This window comes from Betta splendens, chromosome 16 (genome assembly GCF_900634795.4).
Source record: "Betta splendens chromosome 16, fBetSpl5.4, whole genome shotgun sequence".
Lineage (NCBI taxonomy): Eukaryota > Metazoa > Chordata > Actinopteri > Anabantiformes > Osphronemidae > Betta > Betta splendens.
The window spans coordinates 3172143-3189694 of record NC_040896.2 but is presented as its reverse complement, the minus strand read 5'-3'; the positions used below and the strand labels follow the sequence as shown (position 1 = coordinate 3189694).

The 17552-nt window shown below is 41.0% G+C and overlaps 3 protein-coding genes across 7 annotated transcripts; 1 reads left to right on the top strand and 2 right to left on the bottom strand.

The window, feature by feature from the left end:
• Positions 1-55: 55 nt before the first annotated feature.
• kiaa1143 (KIAA1143 ortholog) lies at positions 56-2927 on the bottom strand. The gene is made up of 3 exons (XM_029130500.3): positions 2723-2927; positions 1136-1283; positions 56-940 (listed from the first exon to the last, which is right to left on the bottom strand). The coding sequence occupies exons 1-3, from the start codon at positions 2834-2836 to the stop codon at positions 711-713; spliced, it is 492 nt and encodes a 163-aa protein (XP_028986333.1). The 5' UTR covers positions 2837-2927; the 3' UTR covers positions 56-710.
• Positions 2928-3322: 395 nt separating this feature from the next.
• On the top strand, positions 3323-5025 carry LOC114843691 (transmembrane protein 42-like). The gene is made up of 3 exons (XM_029130501.3): positions 3323-3645; positions 4006-4152; positions 4271-5025. The coding sequence occupies exons 1-3, from the start codon at positions 3484-3486 to the stop codon at positions 4412-4414; spliced, it is 453 nt and encodes a 150-aa protein (XP_028986334.1). The 5' UTR covers positions 3323-3483; the 3' UTR covers positions 4415-5025.
• A 403-nt stretch (positions 5026-5428) lies between these two features.
• On the bottom strand, positions 5429-15382 carry zdhhc3a (zinc finger DHHC-type palmitoyltransferase 3a). Of its 5 annotated transcripts, XM_041067618.2 has the most exons (8): positions 15232-15381; positions 13776-14187; positions 13498-13622; positions 13317-13413; positions 13087-13168; positions 11649-11779; positions 6497-6545; positions 6281-6422 (listed from the first exon to the last, which is right to left on the bottom strand). In XM_041067618.2, exons 2-7 carry the CDS (start codon positions 14121-14123, stop codon positions 6528-6530), a joined length of 801 nt encoding a protein of 266 aa, XP_040923552.1. In that variant the 5' UTR covers positions 14124-14187; positions 15232-15381; the 3' UTR covers positions 6281-6422; positions 6497-6527. The 5 variants fall into 5 exon arrangements, with proteins under 5 accessions (XP_028986327.1, XP_040923551.1, XP_040923552.1 ...); XM_029130494.2 differs by lacking the exon at positions 6497-6545 and having other exon boundaries at positions 5429-6422; positions 15232-15379; XM_041067617.2 differs by having other exon boundaries at positions 6280-6545.
• Between the last annotated feature and the right edge of the window lie 2170 nt (positions 15383-17552).

The following is a 17552-nucleotide window of genomic DNA, read 5'->3' as shown; positions in this document are numbered from 1 at the left end:
GCCCGAATATAAAATGATGAGGCACATGGGGAACTTACAACAGCACACTGTTAGAGATGTTCTACTACTTTATACAAAGGTTTCAAACAGAAACACTAAAAATCCACAATAAAAATGGCATCTAATTCATGTCTTTACAAAATGTTACAGCTCCTGTGTAGCCACAGTGTGTCCAATACGTCACTGAATGGATTGATTCTAACGAGAACACCGGCACAAAATGACAGTTCTGACACCAATGTAGATTAACCTACATTCAAAGAGTTAACAAACACGAAGCAACACCACAATCGAAGCAATGACAGCGTCAACATGACCAGCACATCACATTTGCATAGAGGCACCACAGAAACATGAACACATTTTAAATCCTATTCACTTTAGGGTTATTGAACAACATTTCATTGCAGAGTCATGCCACTGGAAGAATCTTCTATTTGCCCTGAAATCTGACAGTTACTGGATGTCTGAGTGACCCCGCATGTATCAAATGGAGTTCAGTTATCAATATTCATTTTATTTAAAGATGTATACATAAAATTCTTTACTGTGATCCTGTGGACTCCAGTGATTTGGATCTGTACAGGTGACCTTTTAAGACTAAACATCTACTACAAGTAATAAAACCTCAGGACTCACTGTGGCTCCTTTTAAGTCATTTACTTAAGTAAGGAGTTTACAACAGTCTTGGGTGCCAGCATTGCTACTGTCTAGGCTTCATCTTCGTCCTCTTCCCCACCGAATGAGAGAAGGCTGTTATTTTTTACTTTCCTTCCAGACTTTACCTCTGTCCTCCCCTCCTCCTCCTCCTCCGCCGCCGCCGCTTTGTTACTCTTCTTCTTTTTGCTGGAGCTGGCAGTGATCCCCTGAAATTTATCAGAGGAGGAGCGCTTGGCCGGTTTCTTGAAAAGGATTTTACCATCAGGAGGAGGTTCATCATCTGCAGTTAGGAAACATCTTTTATTGAAAACTGAGAACAAAAAGCATTTTTGATGCTTGCTGTTGCCTTGACAATCTACCTAACTTAAACATTGTGTCCAGGTAGAGTCTTTTCTTTAATACATCAGACCTGCCACTGTACGTTATTTGACAGAGTGATGTAGAGGGAATAAAATAGTTTTTATTTCTATCTCACCTTTCTCTGCATCGCCGTCTGCTTCACCCTTGATTTTCTTCACTTCCTCTGCTGTTAGGTCTCCACTTTTTAGGACCACAACCTGAGGTAACTCGTCCTCCCGATCACTCCCACTATCGTCATCATCCAGAGATGGCATCGTCTGGCGCTGAGACAATAATACAAGCACATTAAGACGGAACTATTTCAAAGAGGAGATACGGATACGGATGTGCTGACAGATGACAAGTCGATTGACGTCCCATTAGAAGATGCCCAGCATAGAGTCAGGTGGAGACTGGATATGTACAACATTTATGTATTCACACTGACTGATCTAAAATTGTTGTGCATGAGAAAAGCCTAGTATTTTGAGTTTTATTTTGATATGTTATTGTTCTAAGATTTTAAAATAAGTCAACAGGACAATGCCAATGTCAGTAAAAAGCAGGAGTGTAACCCTGTGGTCCCTGAACCAGACCCCCTCCGGCCTCTGTACACCTAGAAATTCTGTCCATAAAAGGATTGAACAGAACCAGGGACAAAGGGCAGCCCTGCCGAAGTCCAACATGCACCAGGAACAGGTCTGACTTACTGCTGGCGATGCAAACCAAGCTCCTGCTCCGGTTGCACAAAGACCAGGGAGCCCTTAACAAAGAGCCTTGGACTCCATTCTCCCAGAGCACCCCCCACAGAATGCTACAGGGGATTCTCCAAATCCACCAAGCGCATGTGGACTGGTTGTGCAAACCCCCCAGCACCCTAGTGAGGGTGTAGAGCTGGTCCAGCGTTCCACGGCCAGGTCAAAAACCCCACTGTTCCTCCTGTGTCCAGGTTCAACTATCAGCCAAATTCTTCTCTCCAGTACCTGGGTAAAGACTTTCCCAGGGAGGCTGAGAAGTGTGATCCCTCTATAGTTGGAGCACACTCTCCCAACCCCCTTTTTATGAAGAGGAACAACCACCCGGTCCAGTCCAGTGGAACTGTCCCTCACTTCCACACCATGATGCAGAGGCATGTCACTCAAGACAGCCCCAGCATCCAGAGACTGGAGGTACTCAGGACGGATCTTATCCACCCTCGATGCCCTGCTATCGAGCAGCTTGTGAACCACCTCGGCCTGGTTGATGGGCAACCCAGGGTAGTTTTGCATGTATGTGGCCAAAAGGGCCTTTGAATGCTCTCATTTATTTAGGTCATAATATTAAGGTTCTGTTCTGTGTTCAGCTTCAATCCAAAGGGCTTCATTTCTCACTGGCAGGCTAGAGTCGTTTTTTATATATGCCGTGGGTTGTACAGTATATAAAAGGTGCCATGTAGCACCCATGGGTTACATCTTGAGCACCAAGAAGTGCAGTGTACAGTAAGTGAGAGATTGTCATCCTCATCCTTTGCTGATGGAGGCTCATTCAGCCTTAACGTGGAGTATTCATGGCTTTGACAAATCCAACCGTCTTCCTTGTCCAGAGAAGCAAAGGGGGAAGGTCGATGTGCGACCGAAGAACCCAGGAGTCGTAAATGCGAACCGATCCGCGAATCCCTCCGAACTACCCAATGAACCTGAGGAACCCTAATAGCATGGCTAGCTGACACGGGGCTAGCACGTACCTTTGTATCAACAGTCGGTCCTTCTTTGTATCCAACGTCGTTTTTAAACTTCTTCAGAAACGAGGGTTCAGACGGCTTCACCCACGACACGCCACTGGGCTTATTTTTACTCATTGCAAAGACGCAAAACAGCACAGATGCTACAGATCTATTAACACTAGCTACTGACGCTCCGAAGTGTTTCGTTGTCCGTCGTCACTTCCGCTTGAAAAAAACTTTTTAATTAACGCATTTATTGTAGTTTTGAGAAAAGACTTTAGTGCAGACACAATTAATCACCTATATAAAATATATTAACTGTATTACTTTTTTTTTTTACAATAAATTAACATAATGTGTGTAAAGCCACCAAAACTAAACAGTGGTATTATTCTAATCTAAAATAAATAAAAGGTTTCTCGTAAACTTAATGTAAAATGTTCCTCGTCGAGTTCATGATTATGCTGAAAATTGTTATTACATACTAACCCAATGACCCAGCGACTACTGCCAGCAAGGGATCATGGGAAATGGTGTTTGATTACTTGTGCTAAAATTTACCTTCAACACTGATATTAGGTCGTGGTTTTTAAAGGCACCAATCTAGAAACACAAAGGCCACTTGCTTTTTGTTTGTGCTTCTTTGTTTTGCTAAGAATTTCGTCTCGGGTGATTTTAAAGACAAAGTTTCTGCTGTTGCTTTAGACAACCGGGAACTTCCGGCTTCAGCTCCTCTCACGCACATCTACGGGGTGTGTTTGACCCACGGACGTAGCCAGGTTATGTTCCCCGGGTCTTTCTGCGCGTTAGTAGCGGGGGTTTTGAGCGCCGCAGCATCGCTGTCCGCTAAATTGTCGCTCGGTTCGGATTATGTGAGAGAGTTGTGCGAGTCGTGGCTGAGCAGCTGGAGCCAAACACACGATGGGTCTATGTACTGTGAATGGGTGAGAGCAACAGACGGGGATTATTCATTATTGTTATTGTGGTCTCTACTTTTTAATTATCCAGTGTGTTTCGAGGATTTTAGTACTGCAAGGACACCTTAAATATACATTTAAATTGTAATGAGTGCGTTGAAGCTTTATTAGCCATTACTTTTCTGTGCTTTCCCACATTATTCCTGTCTTTTCTGGAATGGATATATTCATAAAAATAGTTGCACCTACAAAGATTTCTCTTCTAATTCCTGAGTATGACATAATGTACCTCAAACTGCATATAAAGCACACTGCTTACCTACAGGAGGTATTTGCCAGCATTTGTGACCATGTGACCTCTGGTTGCTTGCGCTTGTGTGCCCCCAGCTCCACGTCCCCCTGCGGCTGCTGTGTGGAGGCCTGTTGTTCGTCTGTAACGCTGTCATGTGGACCTTCTTCTCCAAAGCTCTCAGACACTGCTCCTCTTCAGCCAGAGCCACAGTCACGACCACTGCAGCAAACTTCATCTCCACAGTAAGTCCTCTTAGCCCAAGTCTCACACACACACACACACACACACACACACACACACACACACACACACACACACACTCTGGCATTTAGTACCATTGTCTCCATTGTGTGTGTCCAGGCAGTGCTGGGGAGGTTGATCTTTGGAGAAGCCCACGGAGCCTTATGGTGGACAGGTATCTTCCTCACCCTTTGTGGACTTCTGATGCTTCATCGATTTGCGTCTCAGACCCTCCCACAGGATGGAGGAAGAAAAGACAAGTAATGCCACTTACTGTGAAACAGACTTGGAGATGGAAATATGAATGCAGGGCTTTTTGTTGAAGTTTTTTTTAATTATGTTGACAAAAACCAATGCTGGAGATTTTAAATGCCACAGCATGTGGATTTTCTCATTGTCTATATGGAATTACATTGTTTATACCTTGTACATATATGTGCACTGTAATATATGAGGTTTATTTTACAGTTTTCAAATTAAAGTCAATAACCCAGTGTAATGTGTCCTCGTGTAAACAATTTTGTCTGAAGAAAAGTAAATGTCCAGAGAGATTCTGCTTTTATCTTTTCAACAGCTCAGTCAATCGCTGAGCTTTAGGCCCACATATGTCCAAAAATAAGCATTTCAGTTCATATCATGTAATAACACGTGAACTGCCAATAAGTTCATATGATCACAATGATCACAATATGACCAGCCTTTACAGTGAGCCACATGTTCCTAAGGTTATTATTGAAATACCTCAAAGTTCTCCATGTTTACCCTTATTTGTGATGCAGAACTTGACTGATATGCCTAGAGCTTAATAAAAAAGGTGGCCACATGCAATTTTGATATGTTCAAGTGTCCAGTCAAAATAAAGGGGCAAAAACTGATGTGAGAGTAATGTGATCAAGCCAGATGAGCATGAGTTATGTAATTATGCACTTTCATGTCTAATGTTTAATATTACATCAAGTCTGTGCCATGTTTCTGACTGTTTGTACTGAAGTCTTCCAGACTGATTTCTGATTACATATATTTTCTGTAAATACATTATCATTGGGTCTTAACTTTACTCTTGATATTAGTATTTTATCTCAAAGTTGTTTTTATTGTTGCATTAACAACAGGTTGCTCTTTTAGTTTATATTAATAAAAAAATGACTCCAGTATTTTCTAAAATAATAGATTTGTTTTTTGGCCTAAAGTAGCAATAAAACCTGTACAAGCCATAAGAATCATACCTGCAAACTACAACTGCTGTGTAATTGCTAATTTAATAAAAAGCCAAACTCGTAAAATTCTCACCATTTATTAGGAAATAGGTCAATTGTGAATTTTGAAAAAGAAACAAACAAACAATTAAGGTTTAGGGAGAATGCAAATATGAAAATTTGAGTGGTCCCAAAACATCCAGCACCCATCTAACCGTTACAAGCCCTTAGTGAGCAGATGATTTCTAGGTTATTCATTTAAACAACTATATCTTCAACATGGAATCACTTTGCATTCATTTTCCACAAAGCCTAGTCGGTGAACCAAACAATCACACAGAGTCTTTCACACTTAAACATCTGCTCGTAAGGCACAAGGAAAATTGTCAGAAAACAGTGCAAAGTAAAATGGTCAAGCCTCGGTTTGGATGAGTGCTGCTGTTAGTGCTTTTCTGGCAAGGAAGCTCAATGAGACAATTTGAAATTTGTCTGCCTTCGTTTCTTCTTGAGGCATGAAACGCTTTGGTTGCACTAACAGGGGAACTAAAACGTCTCCCAGCTCCCAATAAGTCATCGCTGACTTAAAGGAAATTCGAAATTCGGCAGCTCTAGTGACATTATGTCCCAATTAAAAGATACTGAATTCCCTCTTTCCTTGTGTGTGATGACAGTTAACGCTGTAGTTTGGTAAAGGTAAGCTGTGCAGCTACTCAGTGCACCTCACAAATGGATACACAGACATTAGGAAAGTAGTATCAAAAATTGCATCATCACATAGATAGAAAGTCTATCCAAAAAATTGTATGTGGCTTCCTGGTACATACAAATCCCTGATAATGTCTTCTGTCCCTAGAGAAAAAATGCCGTCCCTAGTTGAGTGGTATCTCTATGACATCCTCCTTAATGATCTCCCCCTGTGGAACCGTCACATGTTCTGGTGGGCTCTTCTTGCAGCTCAACCCAGTAAAGGGGCTGCACCAGGACAAGGAGAACGGGCCCCCAAACGCCATCCGCATGGCTTCCCAGCATGGCACCTTCCCCCACTTTCCCGTCTCTCCCTTGAGACGCTCAATTCCCTGGAGGAGACAAAACGAGGGTCAGGATGTGAGAGGAAGCCGAGCCAGATGAAGCTTGAACGTGTACGACCTACATGCATCGTGAATCAGGACTATGACAAAGGGTTAATAACAGCACTGGAACTGCAACGACAGATAATGGATTAGCATTTTGGGCTAGTTCCTCAGACACGATGGGAACATTTCATTTGAGATAGAAAATAAAAATTAGGTACTGTCATTTGTGAATGGCCTGTAAATCTACAGTTCTCTTGCCAGATGCATTTGCTAATTAAAAGTGAACCCAAGCTTACCGTTGAACTCATAGTGATGTCAGTAGTTTGTCAGATGTCAAAGTAAAGAAAATGCTTCTATAACTTTCATAATGGGTGTAAAGGAGTAGATTTGACCTGGTTTTGCTTTGTATGGTAGACCAGTCCGAGAGCAGAGAACATTTTCTCTTTGGCTTTCTGCGGGGGCTTGGGCTGAATTAAGGTGAAGTTTAGTGGTTTAGTGACTAATATCGTACTTTGCATCAGACACATTCGTTTCCATTTTGAGAAACATGCCCAAGGTTAAACAAAATGAATCACATGCACTTGAGAGATGAGAAACAAACTCTTGCAGAAGTTGAACCAGTGCATGCATTTACAGAGCTCATGCATTTATTTATGTTATGAGTTTGAGTTTGAAAGTGAAGAAACGGTGAATGAAAGAGGTGCATTTTGGCTTTTTAATTCAAATGCGCTTACCTCTGTCAAGAGTCTAAAGAGCTGTCTGCTTCAGAAAGCTTTTGGCAGAGCGAGTTCTCGACCAAAGCAAATGCATGAGTGCAGGTTATAAACAGGCAGGTTATACACAGTAAAGTGGGAACAGAATGAAAGACAAGGACAGGGCAAATTTAATAATGCAGGAAATGACAGGTAAATGAGAAAACGTAGAAATTAGAGATGCCCCAAGCATTTCACAACTGTTCTCATTAACAGCTGAGCTCTGCCACATACTGGAGGAGAATGAAAACTAATGACTGAATGTAACAATTTGACTTTGTAGGTAAAAAGGCTCAGACTCTGTGGCTGGCAAAATGCTCAGATACCGTGAACTCTGACACACTCAAGAATTATTTCAGTTGCGCCAGTGCTGTAGACCTGTCTTTCTATGTCAACTTAAAAGTACCTGTCGCTCACTTATTCACTGATATGACAGCAATAGTTGATTACTTTTTTAATTCTCTTGTGGACAGGCACCGTGGGTATGAGGAACACAATCTTGTCTGTGACCAACTGCCCTAATGAGTCGCAGCCAACACTATGGATGACCATGGTCTTAAAATACCAGTGTGTCTTACATACTGTGCATGATGCAGTGACAAATAAAGCAGCTAAAGATCACCATGTACCGGATCAATCATGGATTAGTAATTAATAACTAAATGCACACAATGGCTTCAGGAAGTACTGACCACATTTGTCCATTCTACCACACTTGCTACACTTAACCCATGAAAGGACCTGTGATTTGTTCTCATTATGTCCTGTAAGCTGCATGGCAGGACACACACAAAGTTATTAAGTACAAGCTCTCTGTAGACCTCATGACAGGGAAATAACCCATTTGTACAGGAAGGGTGGCTTCAGTAATTGAGAAATGATGTTTCTGCGATTGTCAGCTCAGAGAAATCAGATCCTGTGGAAGGGAGGTGCTAAAGAGACTCCAAGCTCCCAAAATGACTTTGCATGTCATCACGTTCTCCAATTAATCTCCAGCCAAAGCATTCAAATTTATCAATGTAACATAAAGCGTACAGTGCAGGATGGGCAAACGGTGAGGCTGAATGCTTTTTGAAGCCACTGCTCCACGAAATAAACACCCACAAAAGCCAACCAACGCCATTTCTGCGTCGCAGCTGAGAAATGTTTATTCTCTCTGCATGTGCGCAAATATCATCAAAAAAAATTAAAAATCATTAAAATCTTGGTAAAAAAAAAAGTCATTTCCACCATCATACAATACTAAACGTCAGCTCTACCATGCATTCAGATAACAAAAGGATACATACGATATCATGTAAGCAAAGAACAGAGGAGTAAAATGCACACTAAATGATAGCAATTCACACAGGAGAAAACCTCAAACAATAGTAATAAAGTAAAAAAGCCAATTCAGTACTTGTGTAAATGGTTAAAGGTAGCACTTCAGTGGTTTGAAGTAGTTGGGAATTCAGAAAGCTGCTAGTGGCTTTTCCTTCAGCTCCAACAAGCTTTCATTTTCCACATTCAAGACAAGATAACTGAAAATGTTTCTATCCAAGCTTCCCCGAATAATCAAGATCGCGAACTTCACTGAACTTGGCACACGGTCACAACATCCAAACAGCACATTGGCTCAGAGCACAGGACCCGTTAAACTGGCAAACCATCATGCACACGATGAGGTTAACATTTATACTGACTGGAATCACTTTAACATCCTTGATAAGCATGGGAAGAATCTAGAGAAAAGCAAACAGACATTAAAATCTGGACATGTTTTTTTTGGTTTGAATACAAAAAATAAATAATCTGGGTGCAGATGTGTAACGTTTCCTACACCCCTACCATACAACCCCAAGCTTTAGAAGGCTGCTGTCTCTTGCGTTAATGGTTTTAGCCCCTCGGGCACCCTGTGTGGCTGCCCACTGCTCCCCCAGGGGATGGGTTGAATGCAGAGGACAAATTCTATTGTGACATATGACAAATAAAGGATTATAGTTGTTGTTATTATTATATATATTGCATGTTTCTTGGATCTCTCTACTTGTTTTTTCTCCACTAAGCCATTTCTCTGTGCAGAGTGTTCATCCATGCTCACGCAGAGGATGAACCAAGTATCAGAGAGGATTCTGAATGTTTCACGCCTGGTGGCTTCAGAAAATATTCAGACCCACTCATTCACACTCACATTTCTGCCGTTTGTTTTACAGTCATTACTATCACAACGGCCAGATGACTGCCGAGTCCTTTTTATCTATACATGTACAGTGTGTACAAGATTAATTGGAGTCATGTGGAAGTCTATGAATCCAATTAGTTCAAAATGAAATCTCTTAAAAAGTAAGATACTCAACACGAACAGGGTCTGAATACAATCTGAAGCCACTACTTCAGTCAGGATTAATACAAGGCAGGAAGAAACTTTGAAGGGTTATTTCACTCCAAATTAAGAAAAAGACATTTTAACACTTGTATCCCAGTAAAGTCATCCTCAGCTCAGTGGCAGATCTTAGTTTGCTGATAGTCAATCGTCATCTTAAATACAGAATCATTGGACATTAAAATTATTTTTCCAGTTTTTGCAAGAAGCAGACCCACTGGAAGAACATGCACTTAACCTGCACAATAAGCAGTAACGAGACCTAGTCACTGGGTCTGTACCAATCTAAATTGACCTTAGTCAGGAAAACCAAAGACAGTACAAGAAATCCAGGCAGGCTGGGGGACATATGATCATCATATTATTGATCATTTCTTTTGTTTTTATGATGATGGAATTGAACAAATATAGCTGCTCTACAGAAAACTCCATTCTGTTATGTTTTAGATGTGAATACCTTTAACATCAACACCTAAAACTGAAGAAACCTAAATGGCCAGGCAATAAAATTTGTCTCTTTTTGGTAATTTAGCTGTAATAACCCTTCAAAAAAAGATCAAGAGCAGATACAAAGCGGAAACAGAGAAGGCTTGTGATACAAGAAGGAGAGAAGTAGATCAGTAAACTAAACAGTGTTCACAAACTGAAAAGGTTTCTTTATCCCTGCAACTTGACTCACTTGAGGCAATACAAGGTAACATACAGCTCCGTTTGGCAACAAAATAGCAGATGAAAAGCTCTCCATAGCTAGTGTGCGACACGTAGTGTAAATCCTGTCAGCACTGGGAGCAACAGACCACCATAGTTGGCACTGAGTGAGGCCAAGCTGGACCCCCACTGGTTTAGGCCTGGCCGCCTCGTTCCCTGTGCTGACCACTCACACCACATACTGGTATGTCTCAGCTTTGCCATGGTCAGGGGTTGAGAAGGGACTAAACCACAGTAAGGAGAATGGGTGTCCAAACACAGCCCTCATGTTCATCCACTTAGTTTTTTTAGCCCATCTTCTCTCTTCCTTTTTCAATTGCTCTATGCCCTGAAAATAAGAGACAACCAAACTTCAGTTGGTGTGCTTTGGTGACTCGGGAACCGAATTAAGATGGCTTAAATGAAATATAAACAGATACAAAAAACTCCTTTCCTACAAGGATAGCATATGGCAGCCATTTGTTTGTTGCCTCTGGATGTTGCAGAACCCTGAGCAAGTCAAAGAACTGGCTACCTTACCAAATTATAAAACGGCTCCTATCTCTCATCTACAGTTGCAGAAATAAAGAAGTTTAAAGCAGGAACGAGAGGTTGGCTTGGAAGGTTGATACATTAACAAACCTGCTAAGGTCAGTGATTCTCAGTGATTCTTACAGTCAAGTACCACTGACCAGCTGGTTTTCTCAACTAGCCCTGTCCTGTCAATAGCTAATACCCTGGATGAGGCGTTATCTGTCAATCAGAAGCTAGAAGGGCAGAACCAGTTGGAAAGCCTCCTTTCACTTATACATGGACATATTTCATATTAGCCACTTCATCTGTTGATGTAGCAAGAATTCAAACCTTTAAGGAGCAATTAAAAGTTCAGCTTTTGACACACATTCTTTTTTTTATTCAATTTAAAAACCTTTAAAATGCATTACATGGAATGTATTGGTGGATAAAAGGTGAAACCTGCCATATAACCATTAACATGTTTGTGGGACAGTCTCCCTGAAGAAACAGCCCTGATGGCGTCTTGCTTGTGCTCGACACAACCAGTTCTGTCACCTTAAAGCGGGATGTATAATTTATAGTAAAAGGGCCCAGACAAACACTGCCCCAGTTTGTGATAAGTACACAAGCAAGAGTCCAGGTCTTATTGCTGCAGACAGAAGTGATTATATGCACCTGTCGGTTTGAGGGTCTTTGTGATAGAAAAGCTGTCAAACATAAGCTGGTTCTGTACCGTTATCTTACTGCCTTATTGTCTGCAGCGTGATGTTATTTTTCTGAGTTTTAGTCCCTTGGAGGTATTTTATTAAATTTCAAAGTTTGGTTATTATAAGAAGGCAAAGGTTGGTGAAAAGCAGAGGGATTTTGTGAGAAAGGATAGGAGGATTGTTGTTTACTAAATGGATGACTTACTGTCTCGTCGGTACAGATGGAGTGGACTTGGGTGCCAAACATCACAGAGGTGAAGATGAGAAAGAGGAGACCCTCAAAGCACAGGAGAATGAGGAGGATGACGGTTGCTGGAGGGGAGAAGGAACTGCACTCTGGGGGATTGGAAGACATCAAACGAGAGAAGCAAAAGGGCAAAAGTAGAGGATCATGAGGATCTGCAGGACTGCAAATCACAGCAACTATAGTGCACTAGTGTAGCACTACAGTACGAAGGCAAACGTTCTGAAACTATTCTGTCTAAAAGGCATGTCCACCCGTCACCAGGCTGCTTCAGTGTGAAGGGAAGGCTGGGGTCTGGGGAATTTTGAGTAAGTAAGTAGGGAAACAAAGCTGTTACTTCAGAGATGGAGGGAAATGGCCAAATGTAAAACTTTTTTTTTAGGGTCATGCTTTAACTTTAGCTGCTACAAAACAAATGGTTGTATATACACTGTACAATGTGGTTTGTTCTGCATCTGGTATAATGTCAAGGTTTTTGTAACTAAGAATAAATAAAATCTCTGACATAAATAGCTACTCCTCAATCCAAGCATGCAGTAAGTAGTAGGACATGAAATTGGACTGCATATAATGGAGTCATACTTCAGTTAGTTTGTCATCAAAATTAATTTTGGTTGGCGACAGATAATCTAAATTAATCCAAGCATGAAAACATGAACCATTTTAATAGGAGATTGCTCTCTCCAACAGATGGCGATGTAGTTAGGAACATTTTTTCCACAACTGGTGATGTGTAGGCCAAAAATACAACACAATCTAAAAACAGATATTAGAACACCTTTTTCCCTCTTTAATGTAGATGATCCTGTAGTGTTTCCTTAGCAAATAGCCTGCAGATAATCCAATCCTGTTTTCACTACTTAACAAGTGTCATCCCTAATAATAAAAGTTGCCACTACTAAGTTGCATGAGTTATTTGTGATATACCGCTGTTGTCTCACAGAGCGTTCATGCTGCTCTTCTGTCTGATTCATAGCCTTCCAGACCTTAATGATATACACTGCTCAAAAAATTAAGAGAACACTGAATGAAATATTGTAAAATACTTGTGTGTTGTAGCTGAAAATGGTCATATTCTAGAATGCACCGCTTTTTCCTGGATACAGACTATGAATAGTAAACGCTTTTGCTTTTCAGCAGTGAACTATCACTTCAAGTGTTCCCTTTATTTTTTTGAGCATTGTATATGCTAGGGTCAGGTCAACATACAGTAAGAGAGTCAGGTGTTAAGATTGCAGAGGAATGACACTGAACCTCATTCTAGTACCGTCTGATTTACAAAACTTGAAGGTGAAGTGAGGAAAAAAAATAGTCAAAGAAAAATTACATTGCGATTTCAGAACCTAATTAATTCCTAATTGTTTTTAAAAGCGGAAGAAATTGAAGCTTAAAATCTCACTTGTCCAGTCATCTTCAAAGCAGTAAAGAAAATGGAAGACCACCATGACCAGAGAGTGGAGGGAGATTAGTGCAATATACATCTAGGGGAAAAAAAGGGTCATGGTAATAATTGACAAACACTTTTGTAAAGCATTATATTTTGTAACATGGCATGTTTAAAATGTGATTTATACTTCTGGAAAGGGTTTCACATGCAACGTATGAAAGTCACTGTAGAAATGAACTTACCGTGAAAAGCACAAAGTATTTTTGGTTGTTCTCCCCAACACAGTTATTGACCCAGGGGCAGTGGTGGTCCATTTTCCGTATGCAGCGCTTGCAAACACTGTAAGAGAAAGAAAATTAAAACTGCACCTTACACATCGGAAAAAAAAGACAGTGTCAACACAGTGTTTTCACTCTGTCATACCTGCAGTGGTGTGCTCGGTCAGGCTTGATGCTGCAGCATTTGGGACATTTGTAGACCACCTGGCCTGGTTTTAGCTGAAGGCTTTCTATGTATTCCTTCGTAGCATTCCCTTTTGGCACTGCTCCCTAGTAGAAAACATCACCACAGAAAAGACAGACCTTCAGTGTAATATACAGCTCAGATGAAGAGTCTGAACTTGTTTGCACTGCAAAGAGTTAAAACAAGACAGTCTGTCGACTAAATTTTGATAAGTACTGTAAAAATAAAGCCCTACTTACAGGGTCAGTGCACATGGCCCTGAGGTGTGAGGCTAGGGCGAGGAAGGCCAGAGTGTTGAACAGGATTCCATTTACAATGCTGTATGTCAAATTCTTGGATGACAGCAGCATTACAAACAGCACCACAAACTCAGCGTACAGCACGAGCAGCCAGGTAATGATGGCGCACACAATCCCACAGGCATCTCTAATGAACCACATGGCAGAGGCAGACGAGGAGGTGATGAATTCTTTGGAGATAGGGATGCGCTGCTCGGACTGTAGGCAGTTGACTCCTGCCCCGTCCCCAAGCCCAGTCTGCCCCCGTGCGTGCTCCACATCCCTGCATCTGTGCACTGGGCTCTTCATCCTTCATCCAAGCTAGATGGCTGCTGCTGGACCCACTGAGCCGTCAGGGCTGAGTCACCACATGCTGGGGAAGGGGAGTAGGTCACAGAGTAACCCTTTATTAACAGTTGCAAAACAGACAGAAAGACATACATACATACATATTTATAATCACATTTATTGCTTTAAAAACAATACACAGCACCTGTTTGCAAAACTTAAAAAGGTTACAACTATTTCAATAATGATAAATGAATTATGAATTATAGGGTTAGAGGCCATTGATAAGATATTTAACCATCCCAGTGCATTTCCCTTTAGACAAACACATCATCTTTACATCATCATAACACTGTGCTTCATCAGTTTAGCTAAACTCTGAGAAGTGTATTAAGATTCATAAAGCACTGTACTCTTCAATCTATAGCTAAAGAGATAAATCATAAATGACTTAGATGACTTAAATCGTGTTCGCCATTAGAAATAACGTATGCGCAAAAAGCACCACTTGAATTAATTGGTAACTTCTAGGTTTCAGACTTGCGGGTGTGATGCACCTGTAGTTTTGCATACAAAGTATGACACAGCAGATTCAATACCTTTTAATTAACTAAACTTTCCGGTTGGACAGAATAGCATGCCGGCGACCGATTTAACACGAAGCACTGAATATAAATACAGATAAAATGTCGTTCATCCGTGAAAATAATACCGAAACAACATGTTTGTCTTAAACCAGGCTCAACAGTCAAACAATCATCTGGGTATCGGTTGCCTTTTCTAGCTACATGATGAGCCCCTGGTTTCCAGCTCAACCTTTTCCAGTCTGTAAAGCAGTTACCGACACTGGTATTATCGCTAGAATTACGTCAAACTCGCCTAAAACAGGTTTACAATGACGTCGGTCAGTTTTCAGGCCTAGCGTTGCCTATATACACAAACCTGGCATATTATCGCCAGTCCATTTAGCTCACACTAGCTGAGAAGCTAAGCGTGTCAAACTGAGCATTTGCAGTGTTTTCATGATCCTGTCAGGACCCGTCTCTTCAGTTTAAATGCTGTGCACACCAACTGACGTCTGTCGGTCTCCACATTAAATTGATAACAATACTAAGATGTGGAATCTCACCTGGAAGATAAGCATCCTTCGGCAACTTCTGCTGCTGCTGTTTCTCCCGCTGCTTCCGCCCCTTCGCAGGAACATAACGTCATGACGTAAAGGAAAGTATCCAATGGGATCACCGGAAACGTTTCCGCGGCTCGTCTCACGAAACAAGCAGGATTTTAGGCAGAGCAGCAACTTGGTGTTGGGATGCTACCAGGCTGCGTGTCACAGCATTTAAAGTAATTAGACTGGTAATAACAATAAAACAATCACACTGTGCATGTGCTATGTTTAAATGTATTTTAGCAAAGCTTTAGACACTTCCTTCATTTTCAGCCGACGGTAAGAAAACAATTACAGCAAGTATTTTTAACTTTCTCATGTCATCACCAGATACTTTCAGCTACGTTTTAAATGTTTCATCTACATTAAGCTATTCTTACGGCCAGGTTACCTGTGCTGCTCTTTATTTACCCACAATGCTTTGCCAAATTCTATTAGTTAATTGCAAAAATATTTATTGTAATATCTTAGTCCCATAGTATTTAAGACTAAGTTGCATCACATACGCTTCCCTCCCATAATCAAAGGCTAAATGCCTAACATGTCAGGAAGTAAACCTTCATTAACACAAATAAAACAATACAAAAAGATAATTCACAATACATATCAGAAATATAAAGATGTCTTCAAAGTTCTTTATTCACTTTAAGGTAATAACTACAGTACAAGATTTAAAATGTTTCAGCCGGATAGTTTTCTATTGGAACAACAAAGTAGTGTATCCTGGATTAGTATTTAGAGAACCACGTCAAAAATCAGTCGTCTGAGAATTTAATTTGACATAATATGCCTTTATTCAATTACTTCTAAACCCATCCATCCATCCATCCATCCATCCATCCATCCATCTATCTATTTTCTACCACTTGGTCCCATGCGGGGTCACAGGGTCCTGGGTCCGTGCATGAAGTGCAATTCATTATTCATGTGTAAAATGAAAATTGAATAACGTCTTTTTATGCTGTGTTTCGTTTCCGTAAATCGGTAAAACACATTTGCGATATACTGATTTACTCATTCTCCTTTTCTCCACTTTCAAAACGAAATAAGAAAAAGGGAAACCGGGGGCGGGGCCAGTCGCCGGACTTTCACAATAAAACGCCCAACAGCATTTGAAGCACAACATCGGCAAATATTTGTAATTCTTGAAGGATTGCGGTTGTGTTTTGACACACAATGAGACCCACATTGTTAACATTAATCAACGTAACAATCATTTATCAAAATCATTTATTTAACCAAGCTATTTAACCAAGTGCTGACAACTGTCTATTACGTTACGACTCATGGCGTTTGCTAAAGGAATGACGGGTCACTTACAGAATCACCTGCCAACAAAGCTAAGTTTTCGGGGCATCCAGCTTCATTAGACTGCAGCGATATCACGACCTTGTCGACACCTGATGAGGAAGAGTTTAGCGCATTAGCGGTGTTCCGGTGATTTTGAGTTTATGATGAGACTGAAATCGCGTCCTCCTGCTTGGCCGGTTGATGCTCTTATGCCCAGGAAGACGCTCTAATGTTGTGGCGGTCTTTGCAAGTATTCTAAACAGTGATTTATTACAGTTTATTGTGGCTGTTTAGACATGCTCCATCATTGGACTTCCTGTCTCAGAGCCTGCTTTACCTGCAGGAGAATAACAGCCACTCAATCTGCCTCACAATAACTGAACTCATTGTGAGCCATGACTGCCCTAATGTGCATCACATTATCTTTGTGAGGCAGATTCTGTGGCAAAGTGTGTGTGATCAGATGATCTGTCACGCAACATCAAGGTGTTACTGTATGTACAGAGCAGATGAGTGCCTGCAGAGGATCTTTTTATTTTCCACCACCTGCCTTCGGTATTGGTTTAGTAATCATCATACCTTGCATTGAACATCTTACGTGCAGATGACAGATGAATCAGAAACAACAGTGAATCCTGGAACACTGTGGGTTCACGTCTTGTAATGCAGTCCCAAATCATAGCTCTGCATGCTGTTGTTCTTCTGGGGTGTGGAAGGGATTTTGGCCAAAAGAGGACATTCGTGTCAATGATGACTGTCTCTCTGCCTCATATAGGTCATAGGACTGCATTACAAGAGGTGAACCCACAGTGTTCAAGGATGCACTGTTGTTTCTGATTCATCTGTCATCCTGATCTGAGGAAAACAGTCTGTAGCAGTTTTAGCAACATGTTTTCAAATAATTAAGCCATTGTTTTATATGTTTCTATGCTGATAGATAATATTACATTTTACATGTTCTATAAAGTTCAGCCTTGAAGATGTTGAAGATT

What these genes read in the sequence shown, in the direction of transcription:
- kiaa1143 (XM_029130500.3), bottom strand. Translation starts at nt 2,836, where the DNA reads ATGAGTAAAAATAAGCCCAGTGGCGTGTCGTGGGTGAAGCCGTCTGAA. An exon ending in GACCGACTGTTGATACAAAG is followed by an intron (nt 1,284 to 2,722) that starts GTACGTGCTAGC and finishes TTATTGTCTCAG; the next exon opens with CGCCAGACGATGCCATCTCT. An exon ending in AGACGGCGATGCAGAGAAAG is followed by an intron (nt 941 to 1,135) that starts GTGAGATAGAAA and finishes TCCTAACTGCAG; the next exon opens with ATGATGAACCTCCTCCTGAT.
- zdhhc3a (XM_029130494.2), bottom strand. Translation starts at nt 14,123, where the DNA reads ATGAAGAGCCCAGTGCACAGATGCAGGGATGTGGAGCACGCACGGGGG. An exon ending in AATACTTTGTGCTTTTCACG is followed by an intron (nt 13,169 to 13,316) that starts GTAAGTTCATTT and finishes TTTTTCCCCTAG; the next exon opens with ATGTATATTGCACTAATCTC. An exon ending in CCATCTGTACCGACGAGACA is followed by an intron (nt 6,423 to 11,648) that starts GTAAGTCATCCA and finishes TGTCTCCTCCAG; the next exon opens with GGAATTGAGCGTCTCAAGGG.
- LOC114843691 (XM_029130501.3), top strand. Translation starts at nt 3,484, where the DNA reads ATGTTCCCCGGGTCTTTCTGCGCGTTAGTAGCGGGGGTTTTGAGCGCC. An exon ending in GGTCTATGTACTGTGAATGG is followed by an intron (nt 3,646 to 4,005) that starts GTGAGAGCAACA and finishes GTGTGCCCCCAG; the next exon opens with CTCCACGTCCCCCTGCGGCT. An exon ending in CAGCAAACTTCATCTCCACA is followed by an intron (nt 4,153 to 4,270) that starts GTAAGTCCTCTT and finishes GTGTGTGTCCAG; the next exon opens with GCAGTGCTGGGGAGGTTGAT.